General features: G+C 40.6%; 1 protein-coding gene across 5 annotated transcripts in view; it reads right to left on the bottom strand.

Annotated features, from left to right (window-relative positions):
* The window catches only part of CACNB2 (calcium voltage-gated channel auxiliary subunit beta 2), a 412,448-nt gene extending 386,126 nt beyond the window's left edge, over window positions 1–26,322 (bottom strand). For 3 of the 5 annotated variants that reach the window (XM_033209427.1, XM_033209430.1, XM_033209435.1), the window contains exons 1-2: window positions 25,840–26,322; window positions 12,090–12,182 (exon numbers count right to left, since the gene is read on the bottom strand). In XM_033209427.1, the coding sequence (XP_033065318.1) occupies window positions 12,090–12,182; window positions 25,840–25,959 (213 nt within the window). In that variant the 5' untranslated portion in view covers window positions 25,960–26,322. The other 2 variants (XM_033209429.1, XM_033209433.1) reach the window with 1 other exon arrangement.
* Between the last annotated feature and the right edge of the window lie 1,090 nt (window positions 26,323–27,412).

Here is a 27,412-nt window from a genome sequence, read left to right as displayed (position 1 = left end):
AACTCTTCAACCTCTCTGTGTATGCTGTAAGCCTTTCATACCCTCCAGCACACTCCTTCATATATATTCTGGCTTGGAGGTCCTTCGTGGCCTGGTGCCCTTGTAAGCTTCCAACACCCATCCTTCCATCTCTTCTATCCATTTCTCCATGAACCCAGAATCCAAGCCTACAGGTATTTACCATCCCAGAAACATACTGTGCATCCCCATTGTTTTACATGAGTGTTGGGATCAATGTGCAAAAGCTATCTATGCTCACTATTCAGAGTAAAACATCATTTCCTCTGGGCTCACACAGGGCTTTCTTTTGCACCTCTGTGAACACATATTTGCTCCATTCATGAATGGCTGATGTTATGTAAGTAAGTCATGCCTTGGTTTACTAATTCCCTAGGAGCTGATTCTTACCTAAGGTTTTTATGACCCAGTCTGACCCCTTGAACTCTTCCAGGTCATAGAGAATCCACGGGGAATTGGTTTGAAAATGGACGCGTTCAGATCCCTGATGTTAATAATAATCTAATTGACAGGGAAATCTTTATCCTAGAGATTTCTAGACTTTACTCCTTAAGCACATTCTGTTCAGAAAGGAGCAAGACTGGAAATCAGACCTTGAAAACAGTAAACAATGTTCTTCAATATCATCCACACATTGGTGAATGAGTACACATCATCAAATCAATCAGCCAGAGATGACATCAGATCCTCAATTTTTTTTTTTCATGACAAGTAATAAATCCACAGCAGGGCATTCTGGCTTACCATGTGGGTTTTCTCCTTGCCTCAGCTCTCCTTATAATTGTCAGAGAGAAGCATTAAGTGAGGCTCTTTATTTCTCATTCTTTTGGGTGTTAAATTTCTATAAGCTTAAAGTAATAACTGCAAGAACTCAATAGATGAGGTAATGTGCTATGAGAAATGGAAGTATAAAATTACCTATAAATAATCTTAGCATACTGTGAAGGATACTGACTTAGGTATACAATTACAGTGTAAAATATAGCCTTGTTTTTAAACATGAGAGAGAAAAGAATAAAAGGAAAACCTAAAACCTAAAAGTTATAGAACACGTACTCACACATATATAATGCACATATACGTAAAAATGCATGTATTTATTCATGGCTGTCATGAAACTAACACAATTCATCTATTGTATTATTTTTAATTTTATTTTATTTTATTATTTTATTTCTGAGATGGATCTCACTCTGTCACCCAGGCTGGAGTGCAGTGGCATGATCTTGGCCCACTGCAATGTTTGCCTTCCAGGTTCAAGTGATTCTCATGCCTCAGCCTCCCGAGTAGCTGGGATTACAGGAGCCTGCCACCATGCCCGGCTAATTTTTTAAAAATATTTTTAGTAGAGACGGGGTTTCACCATGTTGGCCAGGCTGGTCTTGAATTACTGACCACAGGTGATTCGCCTGCCTGGGCCTCAAGTTTGCTTGTTTGTTTTGGTGGGAAAGGGGAGTTGTTATACAAAAAATAAAAGAGAGTTGCCATGTTCCAACTTTCAGATGCAGCACCTGGACCACTGAGAAATCAACAAATCTTTCCATGGCAATGAGAATGGGGGTCATAAATAGTACTAAACTTTAAGGTTACACCTACAAGAGAAAGAAGACCCCTGGCTCTGAGACGTGCTTTCCAAGAAGGAAAAGCTGGTAGGGTCATAGTGTTCAGACTCTGAGATAGGATGAAGAAGAGGAAGTAGGGTCAGGGCAAAGTAACCTTGCCAGAAGTCTAAACTATCACATGATCCCCATACCATAAGTAAAAGAAGAAATGGAGGCTGGCACTTTTCTACAGATACTAAGGACATAAGAAAATATTAATGGAGTTGGCAGACTTGAAGCCAAAATAATTTTCTAGAACCTGATGACAGTTTTGGAAGGATAACACAGATGGCCAAGGCAATGGAAGGGGACAGGACTTCCTGAAGAACTTTTACTACATTTTCTTACATATGAATTAATGGAAGACTCTACAAAGCTTCTTCCATCCTTCTGGGATTATCTTCCTGTTTTCCCCTCTTCTTTATTCTCAAACTGCAATAAATAGATGGTGAATGGGAGCATGATCAGCTCTGAGGTGGGTAGGGGGAGACTCTGTTCCTTTTTTGCCAACTAAGGTCTTTGTAACAGACACACAGGCTAGGTCACAGTTGCAGACTAAAGATGAGATAAAAATTGGAATACTTACTTATAGAACGAAGCCATAGCAAATATTTTTGAGATTATGTCTCAGTGTTGAACCCTCAAAAATGACTTCTCCAGCATGTGATAATCATCAAACATGAAGATTTCCAGAAACAGAACAATAGAGAAAGGAACTGACTATATTTACATCCATAAGTGACGGAATAGGGAAGAGGGAAGTATTCTTTGATCATACTAGACCACCACTTTAGATGCCATGTCTGGGAAAACCTGAGACACATGAATAATTCACTTTAAGCTAAGTAAGTAATCTCAGTAGTACTCCTAAAAGTCTATGGTTCATCTGAAACACATGCTTTACTTAAATTCAGAATTTAAGGAAATTCTATTTTCCTAGTCACGCTAGTTACTTTATATTAGATAATCTAGATAAACTTTCAACCAATCTAGTAGGGTTAATTCAGTTTGTGTGACTTCTAAGACTTTCTATGGCTTGGCCAAACAGAAGATGAATAAAAATGGAAGAAAATGAGGTATAGGTGCAAAGTGTAATTCAAAGCATATCTGAGAGAGTTGAAGAAAAAAGCAACTTCAGAAAGAATTCTTGGTTTTAAAATGATGTATCTTCATAGAAAAGTATATACGCAAACATAAAAAACATCTCAATTCGCAAAATTATTTTAATAACTACAGCACTTAATCAAGCCTAGTTTATAAAGTGTTCCAAATACCTGAAAATAATATGTGAATGAGGAAGATTTTTTCTATAATCAAACCCTTGTTCTCCCACAAAATTACATTCAAAGAGACATGTTAAAATTAATTATGTGTTGAAGTGCAAAATCTAAATTTTGTTTTGATACTTTCTAAAGAACATACATCTCCTAAGAGGAAAAAAGTAAAATGTTTTAATAGTATATAGGCTTATCCTATAGAAAAAACAAGGAACTTCTTTATTTTAAAAGGTCAATATCTTTATACTGTTATATTTAAGACAAGTTCTTAGGACACCAAACAGACTCTGCCATTCACAAAATCTAAGTGAATCCATAATAAGATAAAGACAAATTTACAGGAAATCACAGTGGTAATAAATCTACTGAATTATTATTTATAGTGTGTTTGCGAAGAATACAGCATAACAAGGCAACAGGCCAGTATTTAAGGGCTGAAAGATTTATCCAACCTTAAACATATCAGTCTATGCAGGCCTGGAGTCTGTAATCATTATTGCAGTTTAATCTGTCTTTGCAAAACAAAACTAAAAAATAGACTGTGTGCTTCTGTGATTAATCATTTGCATTTAACACCAATCTGAACTAATATAAAAGATCCAAAAATGCAGCACCAAGAACAAGGTACGGAGAGACGATGGAATTTGTTTAGAATACCATGTTCTGAAAGTGTCATGCAACCTTCTGTTAAATATTTGGTTCATTCTATTTTGTCATCCTGATTTGTATGCTGGAAGCCGTTAGAGGCTACAGGATTATTGCGTTACAACCACAACATATGTCGGTGAGCAAAATCCCTGATCAGTTGCAAACTTCTTCCCCATTAACCCCAAAGAATAATGGCACTTGAAAATCCCAAAAAGAGTTATGGATTCCTAAGTCTCAACTTTCTGCACAAAAGACACCAGTGTGCAACGTGGCATCCTACAGAAAAAAAATCAGTGTAAACAGTTTGTGAGTCCAGGCTATACACGGCAGAAGCATAGAGTAGAAAGCTCAGATGACAATGTACTTTCAATGAAAATGGCCATGCTGTGGAATCATAAAAATAAAGCAAAGTTGGCAGTCATCCTCTCAGCATTTGGTGTTCAACTTTGGAATGCTGCCAGGTACGTAAATGTAGCCAAGGAGAACACATGTCTTTAAGAAAATGAAGACATTTTCAAAAAAGAAAAAGAAGAGAAAACAGGGAGGGAGGGAGGGAGGAAGAGAGAGAATGAGAGACAGACCAGAATTGCACTAAATAAGCAGTTGCAGTTACTAACACTGCCTCCTCTACCTCCCCCCTCATCAAAGCTGCTTTAACTTTGATGACCAGTACTTATTTGCAGATGTACATATTTTTCCCTGACCTTGGCAGCATCAAAGAATTTATACACTTAGCAATTCTTGCACAATCTCTTGAAAAGAACAGCACAAATGTTCTACCCATCCATGCCAAGCAGGACTTGTTACTCTTCTCCACCTATTTTTCTTTCAGTAAGTTAATTTATCTGCTTAGATTTTGGTTCTAAAATAAACTTCTAAGACAACTAACCTTAGGGATTTTTTTTTTCCTTCTTTTGATGAAGTTAGGAGAAAAGAAGTTATAGGAAAAACTAATTCACTTAATAGGCTATAAATTTGTGCAGAGTACTAAATGCAAAGGATTAAGAATTATAGCTTTTCCAGGCTTATGACGATGATAAATCAAATTTCTTCATTCATGTATCTGTTCTCAACACATAGCCAAAGAGTTTACACTGGAATCAAAGACAACCTCGATAGCCACAATAATCTTAATAACAAGTCCAAGATAACTATACTTTTATGTATTAAATATCTTATAGCACATAAATGATTTGAAAATAATATTCATTCGTTCTAGTAACAGTGCTTAAAAGTCATGTTTAACACCTGGTTCTCCTTAATAAATTAAAATTATGACAACTTACAAAGCAAAAGCCCGTGTGAATTGCAACACAGTTTCTAAAGGGGTTACTGTAAAACTAGGTGCCATCAATATGCCGAACTTTACCCAGATTCACAACAGGGGTGATTCATGGGCCCACATCAGCCTCAGCCAAACCTCAAAACAGGTGATTCATACTTGATTTCATGTCTGTTTATTTTTCTTTTAAAAAAAGGACTTTCAGAATTCCAAAAAGATTATGTTCCTATGACTTTTGTGGGAGAAAGGAAAATAGTAAATGCTCCTCCAATTCCAGTTCCACTTTTCATGAGCAGCAAGAGTGGTGTAGGATGCCAAACAGTATCACAAACTAGGAATCTGAGGAAGTTTTCATGAGAGAAGGGAATTATGCTGATCTAAAAAAAAATCATGATGCCTAGTGAAAATGTACAATGCTGAAGACATTCTCACTTTCCGGTACAGAAGGAAGCTAAAAGTAGAAGACTAACTTTTATCTTTGTATGTATTTGTCGTAGGAATTTTTCTTCATGTTTTCCTTAGATGAAAGAATGAAATGGTTATTATCATGTATTCATTTCCTTCGGCTACAAGGAAGTATAGCATAACCAATAAGGACAAGAATCTGGAGTCGACCACTTAGATTCAGATTTTGACTCCAACCTTACATGTAATGGGACTGTGGAAAAGTCACTTTACCTCTGTGCCTCCATTTCTTCATCTGTAAAACAGGGAGACAGAACTTATAGTAAGCATTTAATGAACACTATTTTTTCCCTCTGCCATAGTCTATTTCTTATTCGGGTTTTAACTAACGTTACAAACAAGAGGTAACATTTATAAGTAATAGTAATAAACTCTTAAATAATGCATATTAGGTATGGTTCTAAACAAATTACAAGTCATAACTCATGTAATCCTTACAACTAACTTTTGAGGTAAGCATTATTTTGCAGAGGAAAAGGCTGCTGTACAGAAAGATTCAGTTACTTGTCCAAAGGCCAACTAATAAATAGCAAAGCCAGAATTCAGACTCATGTAGCCTGGCTTTCGAGTCCAGGTGCTTACCCGTAACCAGCTTCTTGAAGAAAACTGTTTAAATAAATCTTATAACATCATAATTTACATAAAAGATAAATAGAGAAATTTTGCATTCAGTATATAAAGTATGTTTATAACATTTTTGTCTGCAACCTAAAAGAATGACATTTAAAAAGCAATCAGATAAATCACAGTTAACTTTTTCTTTTTTTTTTTTTTTGAGATGAAGCTTCACTTTTTTTGCCCAGGCAGGAGTGCAATGGCTCAGTCTTGGCTCACCACGGCCTCTGCCTCCTGGGTTCAAGCAATTCTCCTGCCCTAGCCTCCCAAGTAGCTGGGATTATAGGCATGCACTGCCATGCCCAGCTAATTTTTGTTTTGTTTTGTTTTGTTTTGTTTTAGTAGAGACAGGGTTTCTCCATGTTGGTCAGGTTGGTCTCGAACTCCTGACCTCAGGTGATCCTCCTGCTTTGGCCTCTCAAAGTGCTGGTATTATAGGCGTGAGCCACCACGCCCAGCCCACAGTTAACTTTTGTTCTAATTAATGTTTTAGGAAACTGCAAGGAAGAACAGATTCTGTCTTTGAAATATTCGATATACTGTATAAGACGAGCTGGTTTATCACTTTACAACAAGTTTATATGGAATAGAACCAACAGCAACCTCATCTTCCACAGTTCATGGGAAATCCCACTAACATCTGCCACGCACAATCAATGACCTCTGTGGACAGACCCCTTCCTGTACTACTGGGTCAAGACTCAACCCTTACCCCAAAGGGTAACATGGAGCCAGTGTCCAGGAGAAAAGTAACTAACTTCTTGAGGCATGCCATTTCCCCAATTCCTCTTGTAACATATCACTGACTTCAAATAAGTTGATAATGTCAAGGGCCAGAAGACTAATTAGTTGACCAACTAATGAGGAACTGATTTATTAACAAAATGGAAACTTCATCTATATAACTGCAAAAATTATTTCAAGGTAGCTGCTGTTCTGCTTTAGAGTCTAACACAGAAACATCTCCAGAAGAAAACTTTCCTTAAGACCATTCCCAAGGTAAATTTTCTTCTTAAAGGTAAATTTTCATTAGCTAACTATACAACTGAAAGTTTGGAAAGATAAAACCACTGGTAAATGCTTTTTACCCTTTTACTGTGTAGCCTTTTTCTGCTGATGTTACAATATATTCCTATATGTTTCACCATATTCCAATAAATATTTATAATTTTAATCAAATTGCTACAGAATTAATATGACTAATGAGAAATTGACTACAGAGTGATAAAATGCTCTCATAAAACCTTTCATGTATGGTTTTATCACTAATGTGATATATACGGTATGTATATGACATTGACATATATATGACATATATATATGTGTATATATATTATATGTTCTCTCTCTTTCTCTCTCTCTGTTCTCTAGCTGTTCCCTAGGTCTAGCCACAGTTAAATTGTGGGCTAGATACCAGAAAAACGGGTATTAATACCACAATGAGCTACCACTGCACTGTCATAAAACTGACTGTAATGAAAAACATTGACACTACTATGTTTTAGCAAAGATGTAAGACAACCGAAACCGTCACCCACTGCTTGTAGGAGTGCAAATTGGTACAACCACCTTGGAAAACGGTTTCCCGGTGTTTACTTCCGTTGAACACAGGCATGCCATATTACCTAGCATTCCCCTCTATTCACTGACCAAAAACCCACACATATGTGCATCAAAGGGGCACATAAGAACGTGCATAGGAACATCAGTCTCAGTTCCCTCAGCTGGAAACAGCCCAATGTCTACCAACAGAGAGCACATAAATCAAATGTCTTTCCACACAATGGAATGCTGTAAAATCACACCAACAAGCCAAAATCAACCAAAGACAATCCACAAATTATTAAAATGTCCAACATAGATAAATATAACAGCCATAATGTTCAGTGAAAGAATTCAGATACACAATGATTCCATTTATATAAAACTGCAAACACAGGTCAAACAAATGTATGGTATTAGAAGTAAGGATGGTGATTATCTTTAGTGAGGAAAGAGGGAATATGATTGAGAAAGGTCCAGAAGGGGACAGGTGGGGCTGAATGCTTATTTCTTTACCTGGGTGGTGGCTCCACAGGGGTTGAGCTTATGACAACTCACCAGACTGAATACATGATTTGTGTACTTTTTGGCATATATGTTACATGATCAATAAGAAGGTTGATTTTAAAAGGCCCATTTTCAAGCCTAATTATATATTAATCTCTATTGGTCTGCTCAAGCTGCCATAACAGATTACTACAGGGTGGTTTCAACATTAAGAATTAACTTTCTTGCAGTTTTGGAGACTAAAAGCCCAAGGTCAAGGTGCAGCGGAGTTGGTTTTTGGTGAGGCCTCTCTCCTTAGCTTGCGGACTGCTGCCTCCTCACTGTGTCCTCACATGACCTTTTCTCTGTGTGCACGCATCCTCGTTCTCTTTTTGTCTTCTTAAAAGAATAAGAGCCAGGTGCGGTGGCTCATGTGTGTAATCCCAGCACTTTGGGAGGCTGAGACAGGCGGATCACTTGAGGTCAGGAGTATGAGACCATCCTGGCCAACATGGCAAAACCCTGTCTCTACTAAAAACACAAAAATTAGCCAGACATGGTGGTGTACACCTGTAATCCCAGCTACTGGGGAGGCTAAGGCAAGAGAATTGCTTGAACCCAGGAGGTGGAGGTTGTAGTGAACCAAGATCATGCCACTGCACTCCAGCCTGGGCAACAGAGCGAGACTCCACCTCAAAAAAAAAAAAAAAAAAAGGGATAATAGTCCCATTGAATTAGAGCCCCACTCCCAGAGGCCTTATCTCCAAATATAGTCACACTGGGTGTTTGGGCTTCTAAAGATGAATTTGAGGGTTGGATAGGGGGACAATTTATTCCATAACGAACTCTCTGATACTCTCCAAGTTGTTTTTTTTTAAGTTCTTAATTCGTTTCCTTTATGTCAAATTTTCGCATTATCTAAAACTTTTAAATCTTGGTATTATAAAGACTACCTAAAAGTATACCTAGTGTTTCTGAATATTTTACTTTTTAAATTTCTTACAAATAATATACTGTTTATAACAATAAAATTCTAAGGTTTTTAAAATTATATAGGAATTATTTTTAATTAAAGGGCAATAGTAGACTCTAACTGCAAGATATTTTAAAACAAAATCCATTTCTATTGGGCAAATACCTTTGTAATACCAATTATATATGTTCCCTAGCCGCAGACAAATAAGCAGTATGTGTCGATGCAAGTCACTTGTTTAAAAAATATACACTTACATGAAAAAACAACATATAAAGGGTATTTTTTCCAATTATTTATAATCCAATGTGCTGCCAGGCATGGTGGCTCACGCCTATAATCCCAGCACTTTGGCACACTGAGGTGGGTGGATCACCTAAGGTCAGGAGTTCGAGACCAGCCTGGCCATCGTGGTGAAACTCTATCTCTACTAAAAATACAAAAATCAGCTGGGCGTAGCTTGTGCCTGTAATATCAGCTACTTGCAAGGCTGAGGCAGGAGAATCACTTGAACCCGGGAGGCAGAGGTTGCAGTGAGCCGAGATCACGCCACTGCACTCCAGCCTGGGTAACAGAGTGAGACTCAGTCTCAAAGCTAAATAAATACATAACAATAATAATCATCTAATGTGCCCATTGTTACTATCTGCCATGCATTCCTGCAAACACTCCAGGAAACCATTTCTATTAAATATCTGGCTATCTTATGGTAGCTTTTACTTATTTTCAAATGGCAGCAAAATAGGAATGCTGTTTTAACAGAATAGAGATTAAATTACCAAAGGAGAAATACAGTTTTTAACTCAGAACTCTTGCCAAAGACACTAGTTTTCCTTTTGTGACAGATGCAAACCAGCATTTAAGGGTTTTCAATGATATGCCTGTGTAATCATTACCCCAAAATCCATGCCATAGCAAACACCTTGTCCTATTGATATTCTAGGAAACAGACGTGTATATTTACCCTTCGGGATAAATTTCCTTTTGCCTTCTTACATGCTCACGCATGTTTTGGCAATATATATCTAAATTTACATTAAATCATTTAACAACTCTTGTTATCACTTATAATGGTGTTTTGAGCTACATACATTACTAAGAAAACAAAAGAAAATTATTGTGAAGAAAAACAAATTCCAGTTTACTTATACCCACTATGGTAATCTCTCCTTGCCATGTGAATTGAGTTCTCAAAACTCTATGAAAAAGGAATTCACAGTCAAAAATACAATTTGAAAATGGAGTCCAGCGATTGCCTTTACGTGGCATTTCCACAGGGATTAAATGAGTAATAATGGGTTCTACGCTATTCGTTTCTATTCATTATGTCTTGCTTACTTGAAACATATCAGTTTTGTTTCCATACAATTTCAACAAGCAGCTTGGCATTATTTGTTGCTTTGCTGCAGCTACTAGGCACACTAAGGAGCTAGTTTTTCTTTTTTCTTTTTTCTTTTTTTTTTCTGTTTCAGGTCCTGCATGATGACTCAGAGTTGTAGATTCTAACTCTAGCTCTCCAGGTTCAATCTCCTTGTCTCAGAGGCAGAATAAATATGCATACTTGAAATGGAAAAGGGATTGGGTAACTTTCCTTTAACTGACTCACCCAAGTCACTATGTCCCAAGGCCCTCCCTTCATCAGCAGGACCATGATGCCTGGATTCTGCCCACTATAACATCAGGCCAATGCACACACCTTCCGCTCCTCTGAGAGCCTTCCCAGCTCCTGCTGACACCATTAGAACATAGCTCTAGGGCTGGGCCTCACTTGGCTTCATCTTCTATTTTCTTTCTAAATGCTTTGCTTTGCCCCTTCTTAACTCTTTTTCTCACTTCCTGCAACCACAACAATTCCCAATTGGCACGGGCCAGGATCAATTTGTTTCCAGTTGCCAAGTTACTTGGATGTACCACTGGCATACTCAAACGTTGCAAGCGGGGACTGATGGCTGGGGGCAGATCATCCTTTGTCTAAGGACAGTGCAAAGCAGCAGCAACCAGCCACGATCAAAATCCCCACCAATGCTGCAGGTGGACAAGTTCAAGTTCAACTGCGGCTAACTGTGGGAAGGAAGCATGAGGGAGACACCTGGGGAGTGCCACACGGAGCCAATAAGGGTAGACAGCTAGTGAAATGTAAAAGTCCCCCACAAAAATAGAACCCAAAAGGTCATAAAGGATTTATAGGAGACCCTCCTGCCACACAAACAGGGGGCAGGGATGGAATCTATGGCCATGATGACGGACTCAAGCAGCACTGGGGAAAGTGGCATCCAAATGACACAGGGCAGCTTTTCCAGTTGACAATCACTGTTCTGGGGAGTGAGCTGTCATTGACAAGAGATGAAGAGAGCACTGGTCAGACACTGGCCATCCCTGAGCCACAACAGTGGATTCTCTGCAGCATGCTCCTCCCCTACTTTCCACTCCATGGAGAGGGGTTAGAGGAAGAAACAAGTTCACTCGTTCCTGATGAGACTTCATTCTCAACACATAACCACAACCCTCAGAGGTCCAGATGCCTCTATGTCCTTCCTCTGGTAACAGAATTCCTTTCTGTTACCATATATAAGTGTGTTTATATGTTAGGGAGCCTGGCACTGTCTGTTTAGGGGACTGTTCCAGGCTGCTTGGCAGGAATATACTACACGTTAAATGAGACGAAGGCTATGTCTCCAAAGGCAGAAATGGTTTAAATGATGTCTCAGGGTTACAGCATGTTCTATTTAACCTCAGTAGCCTCAACCATTTCAAGACCAAGAACGATTTTCTAGTTTTCAATTCAAGCTCAAAGTGAGAAGAAAACCCAACTAGAAGAACCCCAACATCTCATAGATGGAGATACAGACGTACCACCAGCTCTCTGTCCCACTAAAAAAAATTCCCCCCAAATCCATAATCATTTCTGCTGGAGTTCTCTCACTCTGTTTCGAAGAAATCCTCTGTAATGAATTCAACACTTGTCTTTCCTCAACTTGCCAGGAAAGAGTGTAATTATTACTTAGTCTCACTTAAAATTAAAATATTTTAATTATGACATTAAACAGCACAGTTTTCACTTCAATTAAAAGTAAGTACAATCATACTACATAAATCTTAAGGAAAAGACTGAAAAATCGCCTTTAAAAATCTAAAGTCATTTTAAGATACGTTTCAAAACCATGAACTTAAAACTGTCTTACCTGGCGAACGAAACTATTTGAGGTAGTGTCAGATGATGTGCTTCCATCAGATCCTTTAAATCTGTTTTTCCTTCTGGCTCCTTTTCCATATGACTACAAAAAAAAAAAAAAAAAGACAAATAAGATTATTATAAGACCCTTTAACAGGAATGTAGGCCTAGTTGTAGAAAACATCTAAGACCAAAAACAAGTAATACATTGCCATCATGTAAGCATCATTAGAAAGTTAATATTGGTGGGATTCCACAAATCTATTTCCAATCAGTGATGATGCAGGGAGGAGAGTTTTCTTTTCTGTTCTTTCTTGAGACAGAGTTTCACTCTTGTTGCCCAGGCTGGAGTGCAAGGGCACCATCTCGGCTCACCGCAACCTCTGCCTCCCAGGCTCAAGTGATTCTCCTGCCTCAGCCTCCTGCATAGTTGGGATTACAGGCATGTGCCACCATGTCTGGCTAATTTTGTATTTTCAGTAGAGACGGGGTTTCTCCATGTTGGTCAAGGTGGTCTCGAACTCCCGACCTCAGGTGATCTGCCCACCTTGGCCTGCCAAAGTGTTAGGATTACAGGCCTGAGCCATCGTGCCCGGCCGGGGAGGAGAGTTTTCTTGGCAAAGCACTGAATAACTAGTGAATTAAAACAATGGATGTTATCTGTTCTAAATATGTTAGCAGGCAAGAGGCAAAAGCCTGTAATGATAAAGCATTTAAAAATAAGCATTTAAAACAAGAAGTTAAAGGTGAGATGGTTTGTTTCAATAACAGGATTGGGCCAAGCACAAACATCTAAAAATGAACTTGCTTTTCCTATTACATTTATAGTTTACATTCAGAACCCTAAGAATAAACTACACATCAATCTATGTTTAATTCCAAGCACAGATACAGTAAGTGCAAATATTAAACATTAAAATGTAAATGAACAAAATAGCTTAACACTGAGTTTAGAGTTAAATACAGCACATAGGTTAGAATCCTGGCCATAGCAAATCTTGACCGAGTTTCTTAATTTTTTCAATCTTTTCATCTTTAAAATGGGGTTAATTATTAGATGAAATAATACCTCATAGGATTAAGTATGAAATGAAATAATGTATGTATAGCATTTAGCATAAGATCTAACACATGGTAAGGACTCAAACTAATATATAAAAAGTGATACCTATACACGGGTTGGAAGACGTGGAAATGAACTGGACAAAAGTGTATATAACACGTTGAGAATTATTAGGCTCATAGAGACTTCATTAGATGATCAGAATTTACACCATTTATTTTTAAGATCATCACATTCAGGTTTTGAAAATGCTATTTGGTTATGCTTCCTCTATTCATATGGTTTTCATTAAAATATCTGCCATAGTATATGTAGCACTTAGGCAAGCTGAAATCTATTACAAACATTTGCGTTATGAGTAATTTAGATGAATCTGCAATCAGTGAGAGGGTGGTATAATCGTAAAGCAAAAAATTTTCTTATATATGTTTGTTCTCTTCAGAGTATCTAAGGGATTTATATAATACAAATGTGTTTCCATGACATTTCATTAACTCTCAACTTCATAAATGGCAAGAAAGCTACGCTGGGCTTTCGTAATGTAATATACAAGGTTCTCCTCAGTTAACAGCTTATTCTTTTTACTTATGTAAACATTATTCAGTAAACTGTTGAAAAATAACTGTCTCTTAACCACTTTTTTCTTTTCCAATTATTATGTAAAGCTTTGGACAGATGCATTTTCTAAGGCCTAAGAAAGGTAAAATAAAGTATGAAAATCTCTTTAAAATTTTCTCTTAAATTTATATTAACCCATGTGCAAAAATACTTATTACCTTGAAAGTATTTTTAAGGCCTAACATGCTTCTTTGGGAGTGTAGGGACAATCTGTGTTAAATTCGCCATTTACCCTCATGAGGAACGTAAACTATCTTTGAGAACAAAGACAAAATATAATCTTTTCCTTTTTTGGGGGGGGAGGGGGACAATGTCTTCTGCTGTCACCCAGGCTGGAGTGCAGTGACATGATCATGGCTCACTGTAGCCTTGACTACCCCCACACCCCCTGGGCTCAAGCAATCCTCCCACTTCAGCCTCCCAAGTAACTGGAACTACAGGCACACATTGCTATGCTTGGCTAATTTTTTTGTTTTTTGTAGAGACAGGGTCTCATTGTGTTGCCCAGGCTGGTCTTGAACTCATGACTTCAAGCAATCCTCCCGCCTCAGCCTCCCAAAGTGGTGGGACTACAGGAGTGGGTTACCATGCCCAGCCTCCAGTACCATTTTTAAATGAACAGAAAAGAGTATCTTCACAATTCTATTGTCCTTTAATTTTAGCATTTTAGTGATAAATATGTTTCATTATTCAGCTTCTTGGATGTGTAAGGTTTTTTGTGGTTCCTCACAGTTGTGCATCAGGCACTGTGAGAGCCACACAAAATTAAAGACATTCAGTCACAGAGGAGGTGGTCGTTCTCTGCAAAAAATTGGACACATTTAAAAACTCACATTAATTTTTCCAAGCCCCTAGGAATCCTGTTCATAAACGCTATTTCAGGCATACTTAGCTACCTATGCAAAGGACATGTAATGAAATTATTACAGTTTTCAACTGTACTAAGACAGTTTACACACTAAACCACTATGGCACACTGAACTGCATGCATGCTGGTGATAGTTTTGAGAAAAAAAATTGTTCTTCTATTACTTAAACGTATAAGTGATGATTTATTTAAAGTATTCATTTGCTCATGCCTTAAGAGTGTTAGATCAACTCTCTATCGTATATCATAATTATTAAAAGACAAAATAAATATATATGCTTAATTGTATCTCTATTCTGTGATTTTACTAATTTCCACAGTAATTTCTCTTCTAAAGTTTCTCTTTTTTTTATTAAACTGTAGAGTGACTACTTACTGACCAGTTATTTTTTTTATAATAACAGTCAGGACCAAAAACCAAAAAAACATTTAAAGCATCTTTGGAAAGCTAAGAGCCCATCTTCATATACCTGTAAAAATGTTAATGAGAATTCATCCTGCCATTACGAAATTAAATTTCTTTTAATCTAATGCGTATTTAAAATTAAGTCCATCTTGCTAGAAAGATTCAGTTTTCAGTTACTTGAAATCCTTGAAAATAAGGACTAGACTACTTCTTTTTTTTTTTTTTTTTGAGGGTGAAGTTAACCTTCTTGAGATTTATTTAAGCAAAAATAGAATCGAATATGTTGAGATAGAGAGGTTCATAGAGTTCCCTGCCTCCTTGGTTAGAATTGATAAAACAGAAATTCAGAACATCACACGGTGCTTAGAGGCAGAAATGGAAAAAAAGAATCTGTTGCCCAAATTCATACTTCAGGTAGGAGGCAAGCAGCTATCTGTACCTTAAATCATTCTCTTTTTTTTTTTTTTTTTTTGAGGCCGAGTCTCACTCTGTCGCCCGGACTGGAGTGCAGTGGCCAGATCTCAGCTCACTGCAAGCTCCGCCTCCCGGGTTTACGCCATTCTCCTGCCTCAGCCTCCCGAGTAGCTGGGACTACAGGCGCCCGCCACCTCGCCCGGCTAGTTTTTGTATTTTTAGTAGAGATGGGGTTTCACCGTGTTAGCCAGGATGGTCTCGATCTCCTGACCTCGTGATCCGCCCGTCTCGGCCTCCCAAAGTGCTGGGATTACAGGCTTGAGCCACCGCGCCCGGCCTTAAATCATTCTCTTGATTGATGATTGATTGATTGATTGATTGATACACAGCAATACTTTAGTTGGATACATTATTTGGTGCCTCTTACATCAATACCCTGATGTTTTCCATTTTCACAGTTTGGAAATAAGAAAAAGTAGACAATCTTGGCCCCGCACAGTGGCTCACTCCTGGAATCCCAGCACTTTGGGAGGCTGAGGTGGCTGGATCACCTGAGGTCAGGAGTTCAAGAGCAGCCTGACCAACACGGAGAAACCCCGTCTCTACTAAGAATACAAAATTAGCTGGTTGTGGTGGCACATGCCTGTAATCCCAGCTACTTGGGAGGCGGAGGCAGGAAAATCGCTTGAACCCAGGAGTTGGAGGTTGCGATGAGCCGAGACTGCACCATTACACTCCAGCCTGGGCAACAAGAGTGAAACTCAGTCTCAAAAAAAAAAAAAAAGAAAGAAAGAAAGAAAGAAAGAAAGAAAAGCAAAAGTAGACAAGCATGCCTACTCTCTTTAGTTTTTTTTTTTTTTTTTTTTAATTATACTTTAAGTTCTAGGGTACATGTGCATGACGTTTATATCATGTATAACTCCCCAATGCAATCCCTCCCTCCTCCCCCCTCCCCATGATAGGCCCCAGTGTGTGATGTTCCCCTTCCCGAGTCCAAGTGATCTCATTGTTCAGTTCCCACCTATGAGTGAGAACATGCGGTGTTTGGTTTTCTCTTCTTGTGATAGTTTGCTAAGAATGATGGTTTCCAGCTGCATCCATGTCCCTACAAAGGATGCAAACTCATCCTTTTTTATGGCTGCATAGTATTCCATGGTGTATATGTGCCACATTTTCTTAATCCAGTCTGTCACAGATGGACATTTGGGTTGATTCCAAGTCTTTGCTATTGTGAATAGTGCCGCAATAAACATACGTGTGCATGTGTCTTTGTAGTAGAGTAATTATAATCCTTTGGGTATATACCCAGTAGTGGGATGGCTGGGTCATATGGTACATCTAGTTCTAGATCCTTGAGGAATCGCCATACTGTTTTCCATAATGGTTGAACTAGTTTACAATCCCACCAACAGTGTAAAAGTGTTCCTATTTCTCCACATCCTCTCCAACACCTGTTGTTTCCTGACTTCTTAATGATTGCCATTCTAACTGGTGTGAGATGGTATCTCATTGTAGTTTTGATTTGCATTTCTCTGATGGCGAGTGATGATGAGCATTTTTTCATGTGTCTGTTGGCTGTATGGATGTCTTCTTTTGAGAAATGTCTGTTCATATCCTTTCCCCACTTTTTGATTGGGTTGTTTGTTTTTTTCTTGTATATTTGTTTGAGTTCTTTGTAGATTCTGGATATTAGCCCTTTGTCAGATGAGTAGGTTGCAAAAATTTTTTCCCATTCTGTAGGTTGCCTGTTCACTCTGATGGTAGTTTCTTTAGCTGTGCAAAAGCTCTTTAGTTTAATTAGATCCCATGTGTCAATTTTTGCTTTTGCTGCCGTTGCTTTTGGTGTTTTAGACATGAAGTCCTTGCCCATGCCTATGTCCTGAATGGTACTACCTAGATTTTCTTCTAGGGTTTTTATGGTATTAGGTCTAACATTTAAGTCTCTAATCCATCTTGAATTAATTTTCGTATAAGGGGTAAGGAAAGGATCCAGTTTCAGCTTTCTACTTATGGCTAGCCAATTTTCCCAGCACCATTTATTAAATAGGGAATCCTTTCCCCATTTCTTGTTTCTCTCAGGTTTGTCAAAGATCAGATGGCTGTAGATGTGTGGTATTATTTCTGAGGACTCTGTTCTGTTCCATTGGTCTATATCTCTGTTGTGGTACCAGTACCATGCTGTTTTTGTTACTGTAGCCTTGTAGTATAGTTTGAAGTCAGGTAGCGTGACGCCTCCAGCTTTGTCCTTTTGACTTAGGATTGTCTTGGCAATGCGGGCTCTTTTTTGGTTCCATATGAACTTTAAAGCAGTTTTTTCCAATTCTGTGAAGAAAGTCATTGGTAGCTTGATGGGGATGGCATTGAATCTATAAATCACCTTGGGCAGTATGGCCATTTTCACGATATTGATTCTTCCTATCCATGAGCATGGTATGTTCTTCCATTTGTTTGTGTCCTCTTTTATTTCACTGAGCAGTGGTTTGTAGTTCTCCTTGAAGAGGTCCTTTACATCCCTTGTAAGCTGGATTCCTAGGTATTTGATTCTCTTTGAAGCAATTGTGAATGGAAGTTCATTCCTGATTTGGCTCTCTGCTTGTCTGTTACTGGTGTATAAGAATGCTTGTGATTTTTGCACATTAATTTTGTATCCTGAGACTTTGCTGAAGTTGCTTATCAGCTTAAGGAGATTTTGGGCTGAGACGATGGGGTTTTCTAAATATACAATCATGTCATCTGCAAACAGGGACAATTTGACTTCTTCTTTTCCTAACTGGATACCCTTGATTTCTTTCTCTTGCCTGATTGCCCTAGCCAGAACTTCCAACACTATGTTGAATAGGAGTGGTGAGAGAGGGCATCCCTGTCTTGTGCCAGTTTTCAAAGGGAATTTTTCCAGTTTTTGCCCATTCAGTATGATATTAGCTGTGGGTTTGTCATAAATAGCTCTTATTATTTTGAGGTACGTTCCATTAATACCAAATTTATTGAGCGTTTTTAGCATAAAGGGCTGTTGAATTTTGTCAAAAGCCTTTTCTGCATCTATTGAGATAATTATGTGGTTCTTGTCTTTGGTTCTGTTTATATGCTGGATTACGTTTATTGATTTGCGAATGTTGAACCAGCCTTGCATCCCAGGGATGAAGCCCACTTGATCATGGTGGATAAGCTTTTTGATGTGCTGCTGAATCCGGTTTGCCAGTATTTTATTGAGGATTTTTGCATCGATGTTCATCAGGGATATTGGTCTAAAATTCTCTTTTTTTGTTGTGTCTCTGCCAGGCTTTGGTATCAGGATGATGTTGGCCTCATAAAAAGAGTTAGGGAGGATTCCCTCTTTTTCTATTGATTGAAATAGTTTCAGAAGGAATGGTACCAGCTCCTCCTTGTACCTCTGGTAGAATTCAGCTGTGAATCCATCTGGTCCTGGACTTTAGACTACTTCTTCTGAAGGAATTAAGGGGGAAAAAAATGGGAAGGCCAAACCTCTCCCAGGTGGAAAAGACAGGTAAGATTAAGTGTTCAAATATTTAGCAGACTAAATTTGAAAAAAAAAAAAAATAAATGTGTGCAATTGTTTCAAGTGCAGCTGCTTTTGTGAACAATAGTTTTTCTAAATGTTTTTTACCAACATTAAGTATATGAACACCCAATATCTGAAACAGTTCATCGTTAGTGTGGCTCAGGTTGTACAAGGAAAAGGGGAGACAGGAAAGGGGATTTAGCTTTAGTACAAGGTGTTATCTATAGATTCTCCCTGACACATGCAGGACTCTATGTCCTTCTTGAAAGAGTCCCAAAAGTCACTAATTTCCAGTAACTGCTATTAGCTACATGAAGCGTAATACAAACAAATTATGTCACCATAGTAAAAAGAAAAAAATACTCATATTTATATTACTTTATTTGTTTCAAAACATCAGGCTAAGATTTCAGAAACTAGGGAAAAAAATTCTTAAGACATTTCCAAAAATATATTAATGACTTATTAAAAAGACATTCAAAATCCATCATGATGTTAATGTCAGCTTAGTGTGAATGAATATCTATCTTTCTTGACACTAAATAACTTAAGAGTGGACTCCAGTCTTAAAAATCAGCAAATAAATGTTGACCTTTTCACAAGTAATAAAAATCTAATTTCTGTATGATTGAAGAAGACAGGAGTAATTAATTATAGAAGTTGTCAGTTACCTGGAGATTTTAGCCGTGCACACAATGTTGGCAGCCCCTGGGGACAACCTGAAGAATGATATGGCTTCTGTGCTTTGATGGTTATTGTGACAGCTCTCCTGCCTACAGATTACTTCACGTCAGCATAATACTGACACTTAAAATTAGGCCAGGCATGGTGGCTCACGCTTGTAATCCCAGCACTTTGGGAGAGCAATGTGGGTGGATCACCTGAGGTCAGGAGTTTGACACTACCCTGGCCAACATGGCAAAACCGTTTCTACTAAAAAATACAAAAATTAGGCTGGGCGTGGTGGTTCACGCCTGTCATCCCAGCACTTTGGGAGGCAGAGGTGAATAGATCATTTGAGGTCAGGAGTTTAAGACTAGAGCGACCAACATGGTGAAACCCTATCTCTACTAAAAATACAAAAAAATTAGCCAGGTGTGGTGACTGGTGCCTGTAATACCAGCTACTCAGGAGGATGAGGCAGGAGAATCGCCTGAACCCAGGAGGTGGAGGTTACAGTGAGCCAAGATACCACCACTGCACTCCAGCCTGAGTGACAGAGCGAGACCCTGTCTCAAAAACAAAAACAAACAAAAAATTAGCTGGCCGTGGTGACATGTGCCTGTAGTCCCAGCTACTCAGGAGGCTGAAGCAGGACAAATGCTTCAACACGGAAGGTGGAGGTTGCAGTGAGCCAAGATCGCACTACTGCACTCCAGCCTGGGCTACCGAGTGAGACACTGTCTCAAAAACTTAAATTAAATTAAATTAAATTTAAAAAAATTAGTCTCCATCTCTCTCAGTTCATATTCAATGATGTTTATCCCTTTGAATTTCCAGACTTTCCTCATCTTATGACCAAAAACAAACAAAGCCAACACTATCCATAGAGAAATCATGTATCAAATCTCCTCATTTACCAATAGCTTAGTGTGAATAAGCTAAGGGTAAAATCCTTTACTAGGCAAGAAGTAGCTAAATGACATTCCTAGAAAAAGGAGTTGCCTTTTATATGGCTCAGTTCACACAAAAGCAGAAAGGAACAAGGAGCCTGCATAAATAGAGTTCTTGGGGATGGGGGTGGGTGTCTAGCAGGTAGAGGAGGGAGGAGGGAGGAAGAAGGCCAGGAAGCAGAGATCTATCTGCCCAGTAAGGAGGAGCACAGGCAGGAAGGGCAGAAAGCCAGGAACAACACATGCCTTCTTCACAATCTACCTCCTGCCAGGCTTGGAAAGATCAGTAAGACAGGCCCCGTTCCTTTAAGTGATGTCATAAGTAGTTTTCTCTCTCTGTTAAGTTGTGAAATAATGCATTGTTACAATTAGTTTTTAATGTGGTTTTTGACCTATACTATGTGTAGGATAGAGACAAGCTACACAATTGGAGAGGATCACCATCCTCTATGGGGTTAACATATTTTGTTTAGCTTCTCTTGAACGGGCCAAGGCTACATAATTCAAAGGAATTAAATACAGCAACAGGTAAACCGAGTCTTCATATAAAAAGAGAGACAAAAAGAAAAAGAGCATGAGACTGTAAGAACAACAAAACCTCAGATCACTCAGATATATTTCAAATTCTAAAACATACTCAGAAATTCTGATTGGCATGTCTGTAAATTTCTCCCATGCCACATCAGGAAAAAAAAATACCAATCAAGAGGAAAGTGATGGTGGTTAGGAGTGAAGATTTCAGCAAAACATAAAGCACGGGAACTATGACCACCAACTTTAGAGACTGCAGAAAACTCATTTGCACATGGAACCTAAGACTATTTCAGGAAAAAAGTGTTGATTTAGTTCGAGAGCCACTAGAAAACAGCTGCTACTCTTTTTTGATAAAGCTCCTTGCTACAGCCATTCAGGATGTTGCCATCACATGCTTGAAAAGCATCTGGCAGACTCGGCTGGGGTGGAACCAGCTGGGACCTGTTGCTAGGAGCAAAACAAACAGGCCCACTGGTTACTGTCTGTTCAGTTTCAGGTGTGACTGGAGGTGCCACTGACAATCTCCCCGAGGCCTAGAGTGCTGAGATACTGTTCTTGTTACTCCTCCTTTTCCTCTTCTGTTACCTATCAATCCCTGTCACCTGCTTCCTGTTCACCCAACCTTCGTGCAGGAGCTATTCAATTCCCCGGAGAATTACCAGTTTAATGTTGCCCCATAGAAATATCATATGAGCCAAATGCATCATTGAAATGTTCCAGCAGCCACATTAAAAAGGTAAATAGTAACAGGTGAAATTAATTGTAACAATGCATTTATTTAACCCAGCACTTCCAAAACATGGTCATTGCAACATGTCATCAATTTAAAATTTACTAATGAAGATGTGTTACATTCTTTATTTCATCTTAAGGCTTTGATAGCTGGAGTGAATTTCACATTTACAGCACATATCAGTTCAGACTAGCCACATTTCAAGGGCTCAAAAGCCACAGGTGGCTAGTGGCTACCACAGTGAACAGCACAGATTTGGAGCTTGGAGAAAGGGTCCTCCGTGAGCATCTGGACTTTGGAGGTAGACTGTGTCCAAGTTCACACTGAAACTGTTCAACGGTTTACCTAAAAAGCAATGCAATTTTCTTAAATTGGAACTTTCAAGAATTTACAGTTAGATTGCCACTCATTTCTTATGTAAGAAATGTATCCACTTTGAGCCGGGTATGGTGGCTCACGCCTGTAACCCCAGCACTTTGGGAGGCCAAGGCGGGCAGATCACCTGAGGTCAGGAGTTTGAGACAAACCTAGCCAACATGGTGAAACCCCATTTCTACTAAAAATACAAAAAAATTAGCTGGGCATGGTGGCGGGCGCCTGTAGTCCTAGCTACTCAGGAGCCTGAGGCAGGAAAATTGCTTGAAACCGGGAGGTGAAGGTTGCAGTGAGCTGAGATAGCACCACTGCACCCCAGCCTGGGTGACAGAGCTGTCAGACTCTGTCTCAAAAATCAAAACAGAACAAAAACAAAAACAAAACAAACAGAAACCAGGGCTCTGAGAAATGTATCATTTTGTTTATGGCAATGTACTGGGGCAAATGGACCAGAATGTATCAGGGTGCTCCCTCTCTCTAGGCAGACTGATTGATACAGAAAAGGAAAATGGCAGAGTTTGCAAATCTACATTTGCTGCTTTCTTCATACAAATATAATAATATAATCCAGAGGTGAAATAGAATGATTCCTAAAACCAATGATTGCTTTAGAGGTTCCATTTGTAAATAGAAACTCCATTTCTAGGTAGAACTGCCTAGTAATTCTGAGTAGAATTACTCGGTGCCACACAAAAGGAGGATGCTTTAGAGCCAGCCTCCATACTCAGGCAGTTTTTACTGCTGGTCTGTTCTGCCCAAACAGAGAGATGGAAGAGATGACTTTGCCAAGCCTCACATAACCCTATGATGCCATGATTTATTAGATATAAAATAAACAGGCAATGTTTCCCTCAAATAATGGATGTGAGATGAACGCAATTCAAGTCAAATTGCTTTCATTTTTGGAAGGCAGAGAAAGCAAGGAGATGAATGTTGATGCAGTTGAATATTTGTATGTCTTAAACTTGTTTTTAAAATCCATTCTGCCCTCTCTGTTCTCTCTCCTTTATCTATGCAATCACTTGCTAATTCCTGTGAATTGAACTTTGAAATGTTTGATACATAGAACTGTCATATCCATTATCTTTTCATCTCTTTTTCTCTTAGGCCTTATTACCCCTGGCCCAAACTGTTACATCTGTCTGCCTCCTGGTAACTTCACTTCTGGACTCCTGAGATTTGAAACTATCATACAGAACATTTCCAAGTGAATATTCCCAAATGAGCTGTTAAGTGGGTCCTGTTTTGAACTCCTTCCACAGTTCCCTGTCACTCAATACACTAAAGGTTCCAAGTCCCCAAGATGCAGTCTCAAATTGCTTTGTCAGTTTTATGCCTAACTGTGCCCAATCTTGACCTTATCATGCTCTTTTTAAACTAGAAATGATAAATATATACTGTAAGACTTCTTACTTCTGGGGCTTTGTTTTATGTACGACTGCTTACCAACTCTCTCGAAAATATCTGGTGTAATCTGACCCATCCTTCGAATCTTTTTGCAAATGCCACCTCATCAATGAAGTCCTTACCGATTCCTCCAAATGGCATGTTTATTATCTTTATTCCTTTGAAGCCGTATACTAGTCCGAACTTCTCTTACCGCCCCTATACATATATCCTAATTGCTGCTACTGGAATGTAAATTCTTTGAAGGCAGAAGTTGTGTCTTTTCACATCAGAATCATTTCCACATTGCTGCTGTACAATAATTTGTTGACTTACATTTAATCATTATACATAAATCACAAAGTAAATTAGTATCTCTTAGCTGAATGCCAGCCCTGACTTTGATCTCCAGGAATTTAGGAACTCTATTTTTATCATAAGAATAAAAACTTTTCTAAAATATCCCTCAAGGAAGATCAAAGGCAAATGAGGGTCTAAATGTCCTTTCCTTTGATGGAGGACTCGAATATTGATAGTATTCAAGACCTTCATCCTAGAATAACCGAGGTCTCCGGGTACATTTTTCATTCTATCTAACCTGGCAAGCGTCTAGATAAAAAATCAGGAGTCTAGAACAAATGCAAACTCTATTGGTTAAAATTCAGATCCTTTGGCAGAGGCCAGATGGGAATGTAGCTGGTTCATTACATGTCCCCACGCGGCTTGTGAAGCAAACAGCCCAGAGCGGACTCAAATCTAGCTGTTTTACCACTACAAAAGACATAGATTTCTGATTACACAATCCTTGGTTTCCACATTCTTCCCCTTCTCGAATCAAAGTGAATTATGTATTTTAAGTTAGCACATTAATTTCCCAATGGTAAAAGAAAGTTCAATAAAGCTAGACTACTATGCCACTTGGAACTGCCATGATTATAATATCAAAATATCTAGAGCACTCAGGTTCCACCTATGGAAACAACAGCAAGAAAACATTTGCCACCTTTATTAGGTTGTCACACTCCTGCCCCCACGACTACAGCAAATGATACTCTAACATGCTCTCTCTAGTGTGTGTATGTGTGTCTATGTATTAATATATAAGTGTATACACACACACACTATGTATATAATACCACAAATTAAAATCTGGCAAATATAGGCTTGAAATCAACAAGCCAATACCGTTAAGCAAAGAGACATTTCTCCAGAATGCTTCCTGAAATGTAACCATGACCTCTTCCCATCACTGGCCAGCCAACAGCCAGCCCGCAGCTAGGAGTCTGAAGTCATTTCCCTGCTGGGAGAAAAGTTGAGCGACTCCTCATCGCTGAGACCTGGAGGTGTCTGTAACCCAAACTGTACCTGCTGAAGCCTTACGTAAAAAAAAAGCCACCTTGTCATTGCCCAGCGCCTACAACTGACATCTCCAATTTCACAACAACCTGCAGCGAAGCTGACTTTTTCCAGAAACCGCGAATACTTATCGGAGAGAAAGGGGATCCTGGAGATCCCTGAAATGGCTAACATTTCAGGGGAGACGGAAAAATAAAAACTTTCTTGTCCCCAGCTCGCTCGCTTCTTACGGGAAAGGCACGAGCTGGGACAGGCAAACCTTGGCAAGTGCCCGAGGGACTGGAGAGCTGTCAGCCCCAGGTGCGCAGCGTGGTCCGGGCAGCTCTGGGGGGAAATCCTGCAGGGCGCCCCCACATTCGTTCCCCTCCCGCCCACCTCCACCCCATCACCCTCACACCCACGCCCATCCCGGTTCCGAGCGTGGCCAGGAGGGTCGGCATCGTAGAAAGCGCTGCGATGGGCCCCCTCCCGCCCACCCGGACTCACGATCTTCAGCAGGTCCAGTCCACTCGCCTGGTTCATGTCTCTCCATGTGCCTCTCCCGGGAAAGGGCGAGGAGGGCCAGCTGGGGCAGCCCGGGAGAAGTCTGGGAGGACGGGCAGGTCTCCCCCGCCCTTCCCCACTGGCTTTTCGGAAGCAGAGAAAAATGGAAGCCGAGGCAGAGCCAAGAAAAGGCGCAAAGGGGCAGGGTTCCCAGCGCCAGGAGAGGAGCAGAGGGTGGGCAAGCGGTGAGGGGAGGAGGTGACTGACGATACCCAGGCAGCGGGGAAGTACGAAGCTAGAGATCCCTGGAGCTGAGGTGCCGGGAGAGCCCGAGGTCGGTGCCCTGCCCGGCGGCTCACAAAGGAAGGAGAAAGCGCCGCGCTCTCGCTACCTGTGCGGCGGCTCCGAGCGCCCCCGCGGGAGCCACGTTCTCCAGCAGTTCCATCTGGATCTCCTGCGCCACCGCCGCCGCCGCTGTGGGAGGCGACTTGGACATGTCGCTTTGGACCATTGGCGAAAAGTCGGCTAGGAGCGAAGCAGTCAGCTCCGGCGGCGGGTCCCCTCCTCCTCGCCCCCGCCTCCCCGCGCTCCGATCGGCTCTGGGGGACGCCCAGGGCTGAGGCCCGGCTGTTCTCCGCGCAGCGCCCCGCAGCGCCCCGGGACTCGGCGCCGCGCTGCCAGGCGCTCAGTGCGCGGGACGGGGCCGAGGCATCCGGCGAAGCGAGCAGCGCGGGAGGCGGGACGCGGGGGCGCGGCTGCGGTGCTGGGGAAAGGGGCGCCCTCCGCGGGGCAGCCGGGGCCGGGCAGAGTGGGCGCAGCGCGGCGGGGATCGGAGCCGCGGGCGCCGGGAAAGGTCCTCGCCAGGAGGGGAGGGAGCTCCGGGAGCGCGAGCCAGGGGGAGGCGCGTCGGAAAGCGAGAGTGACAAGCCGAAAAGTTCCTCGCGGGAGGCGCGCGCCGCGTGGGCTCCGGTTCAGCTGCTGCGCGTCGCCGTGGCACACAGGCTGAAAAGTTTGCGAAGCCACAGAAGCCAGGCCCGGCGCTTCGCCGGGCCGAGGGTGAGGTGGGGGCCTTGATCCTGTTCCCATGGCCCCATACCTCCTCTCAGGAACCCTAAGAGCAGATCTGTTAACTTCGGAGGGGAAGGACGACAGAGACTGGGTTCCTACACTTAAAGTTTTAAATTTGTAAAGGCTGCTGGCAGCCCGGGAGAGCAAATGTCTGTAAAGAACATCTCCTGGGCAGCTGAAAGGCCTTGCTAATGTCAGTAATAAGGATCCAGAAAAAGAAATGGCGTTGATAAAGATCATCTGGTGATCCCACCTGAACCTGCCACTGGCCTAGTCAACTAGGTGGGAATCTACCCAACCTGAGACGGAATGTTTTCCTTTATGACTCCTGTCTTCATCTTTGCCAAATTAAATTAGCACTACTTTCCAAACAGAATTGAAGTTTGTTGTTGTTTTAGACGGAATCTCACTCTGTCGCCCAGGCTGGAGTGCAATGGCGCCATCTCGGCTCACTACAACCTCCGCCTCTTGGGTTCAAGTGATTCTCTTGCCTCAGCCTCCCGAATAGCTGGGATTACAGCCACATGCCACCAAGCCCAGCTAATTTTTGTATTTTTAGTAGAGACGGGGTTTCACCATGTTGCTCGCGCTAGTCTTGAACTCCTGATCTCAAATAATCCACTGGTCTCCGCCTCCCAATGTGCTGGGATTACAAGTGTGGGCCACCACGCCCAGCCAAGATTGAAGTTTTTCTACAGGGGTGAAAACTCTTAGTGTCACATTTTTGACAAAACAAGCACTTCCTTAAGATCCAGAACTCTTGATAACAGGGTAGTGACTACCGTGAGGGTGTTTCACTTACAACATTCCGTTCAGATAGTCCCAAGGAGGCACATTTTTACATGATTGAGTGCATCTCATTTCAACACATTTTACTACAGTGGAAACTTCTGTAA

This window comes from Trachypithecus francoisi, unplaced genomic scaffold, assembly GCF_009764315.1.
Source record: "Trachypithecus francoisi isolate TF-2019V2 unplaced genomic scaffold, Tfra_2.0 Lachesis_group9, whole genome shotgun sequence".
NCBI lineage: Eukaryota > Metazoa > Chordata > Mammalia > Primates > Cercopithecidae > Trachypithecus > Trachypithecus francoisi.
Note: the sequence above shows the minus strand (reverse complement) of the source record. Positions and strands in the feature narration are given on the sequence as shown.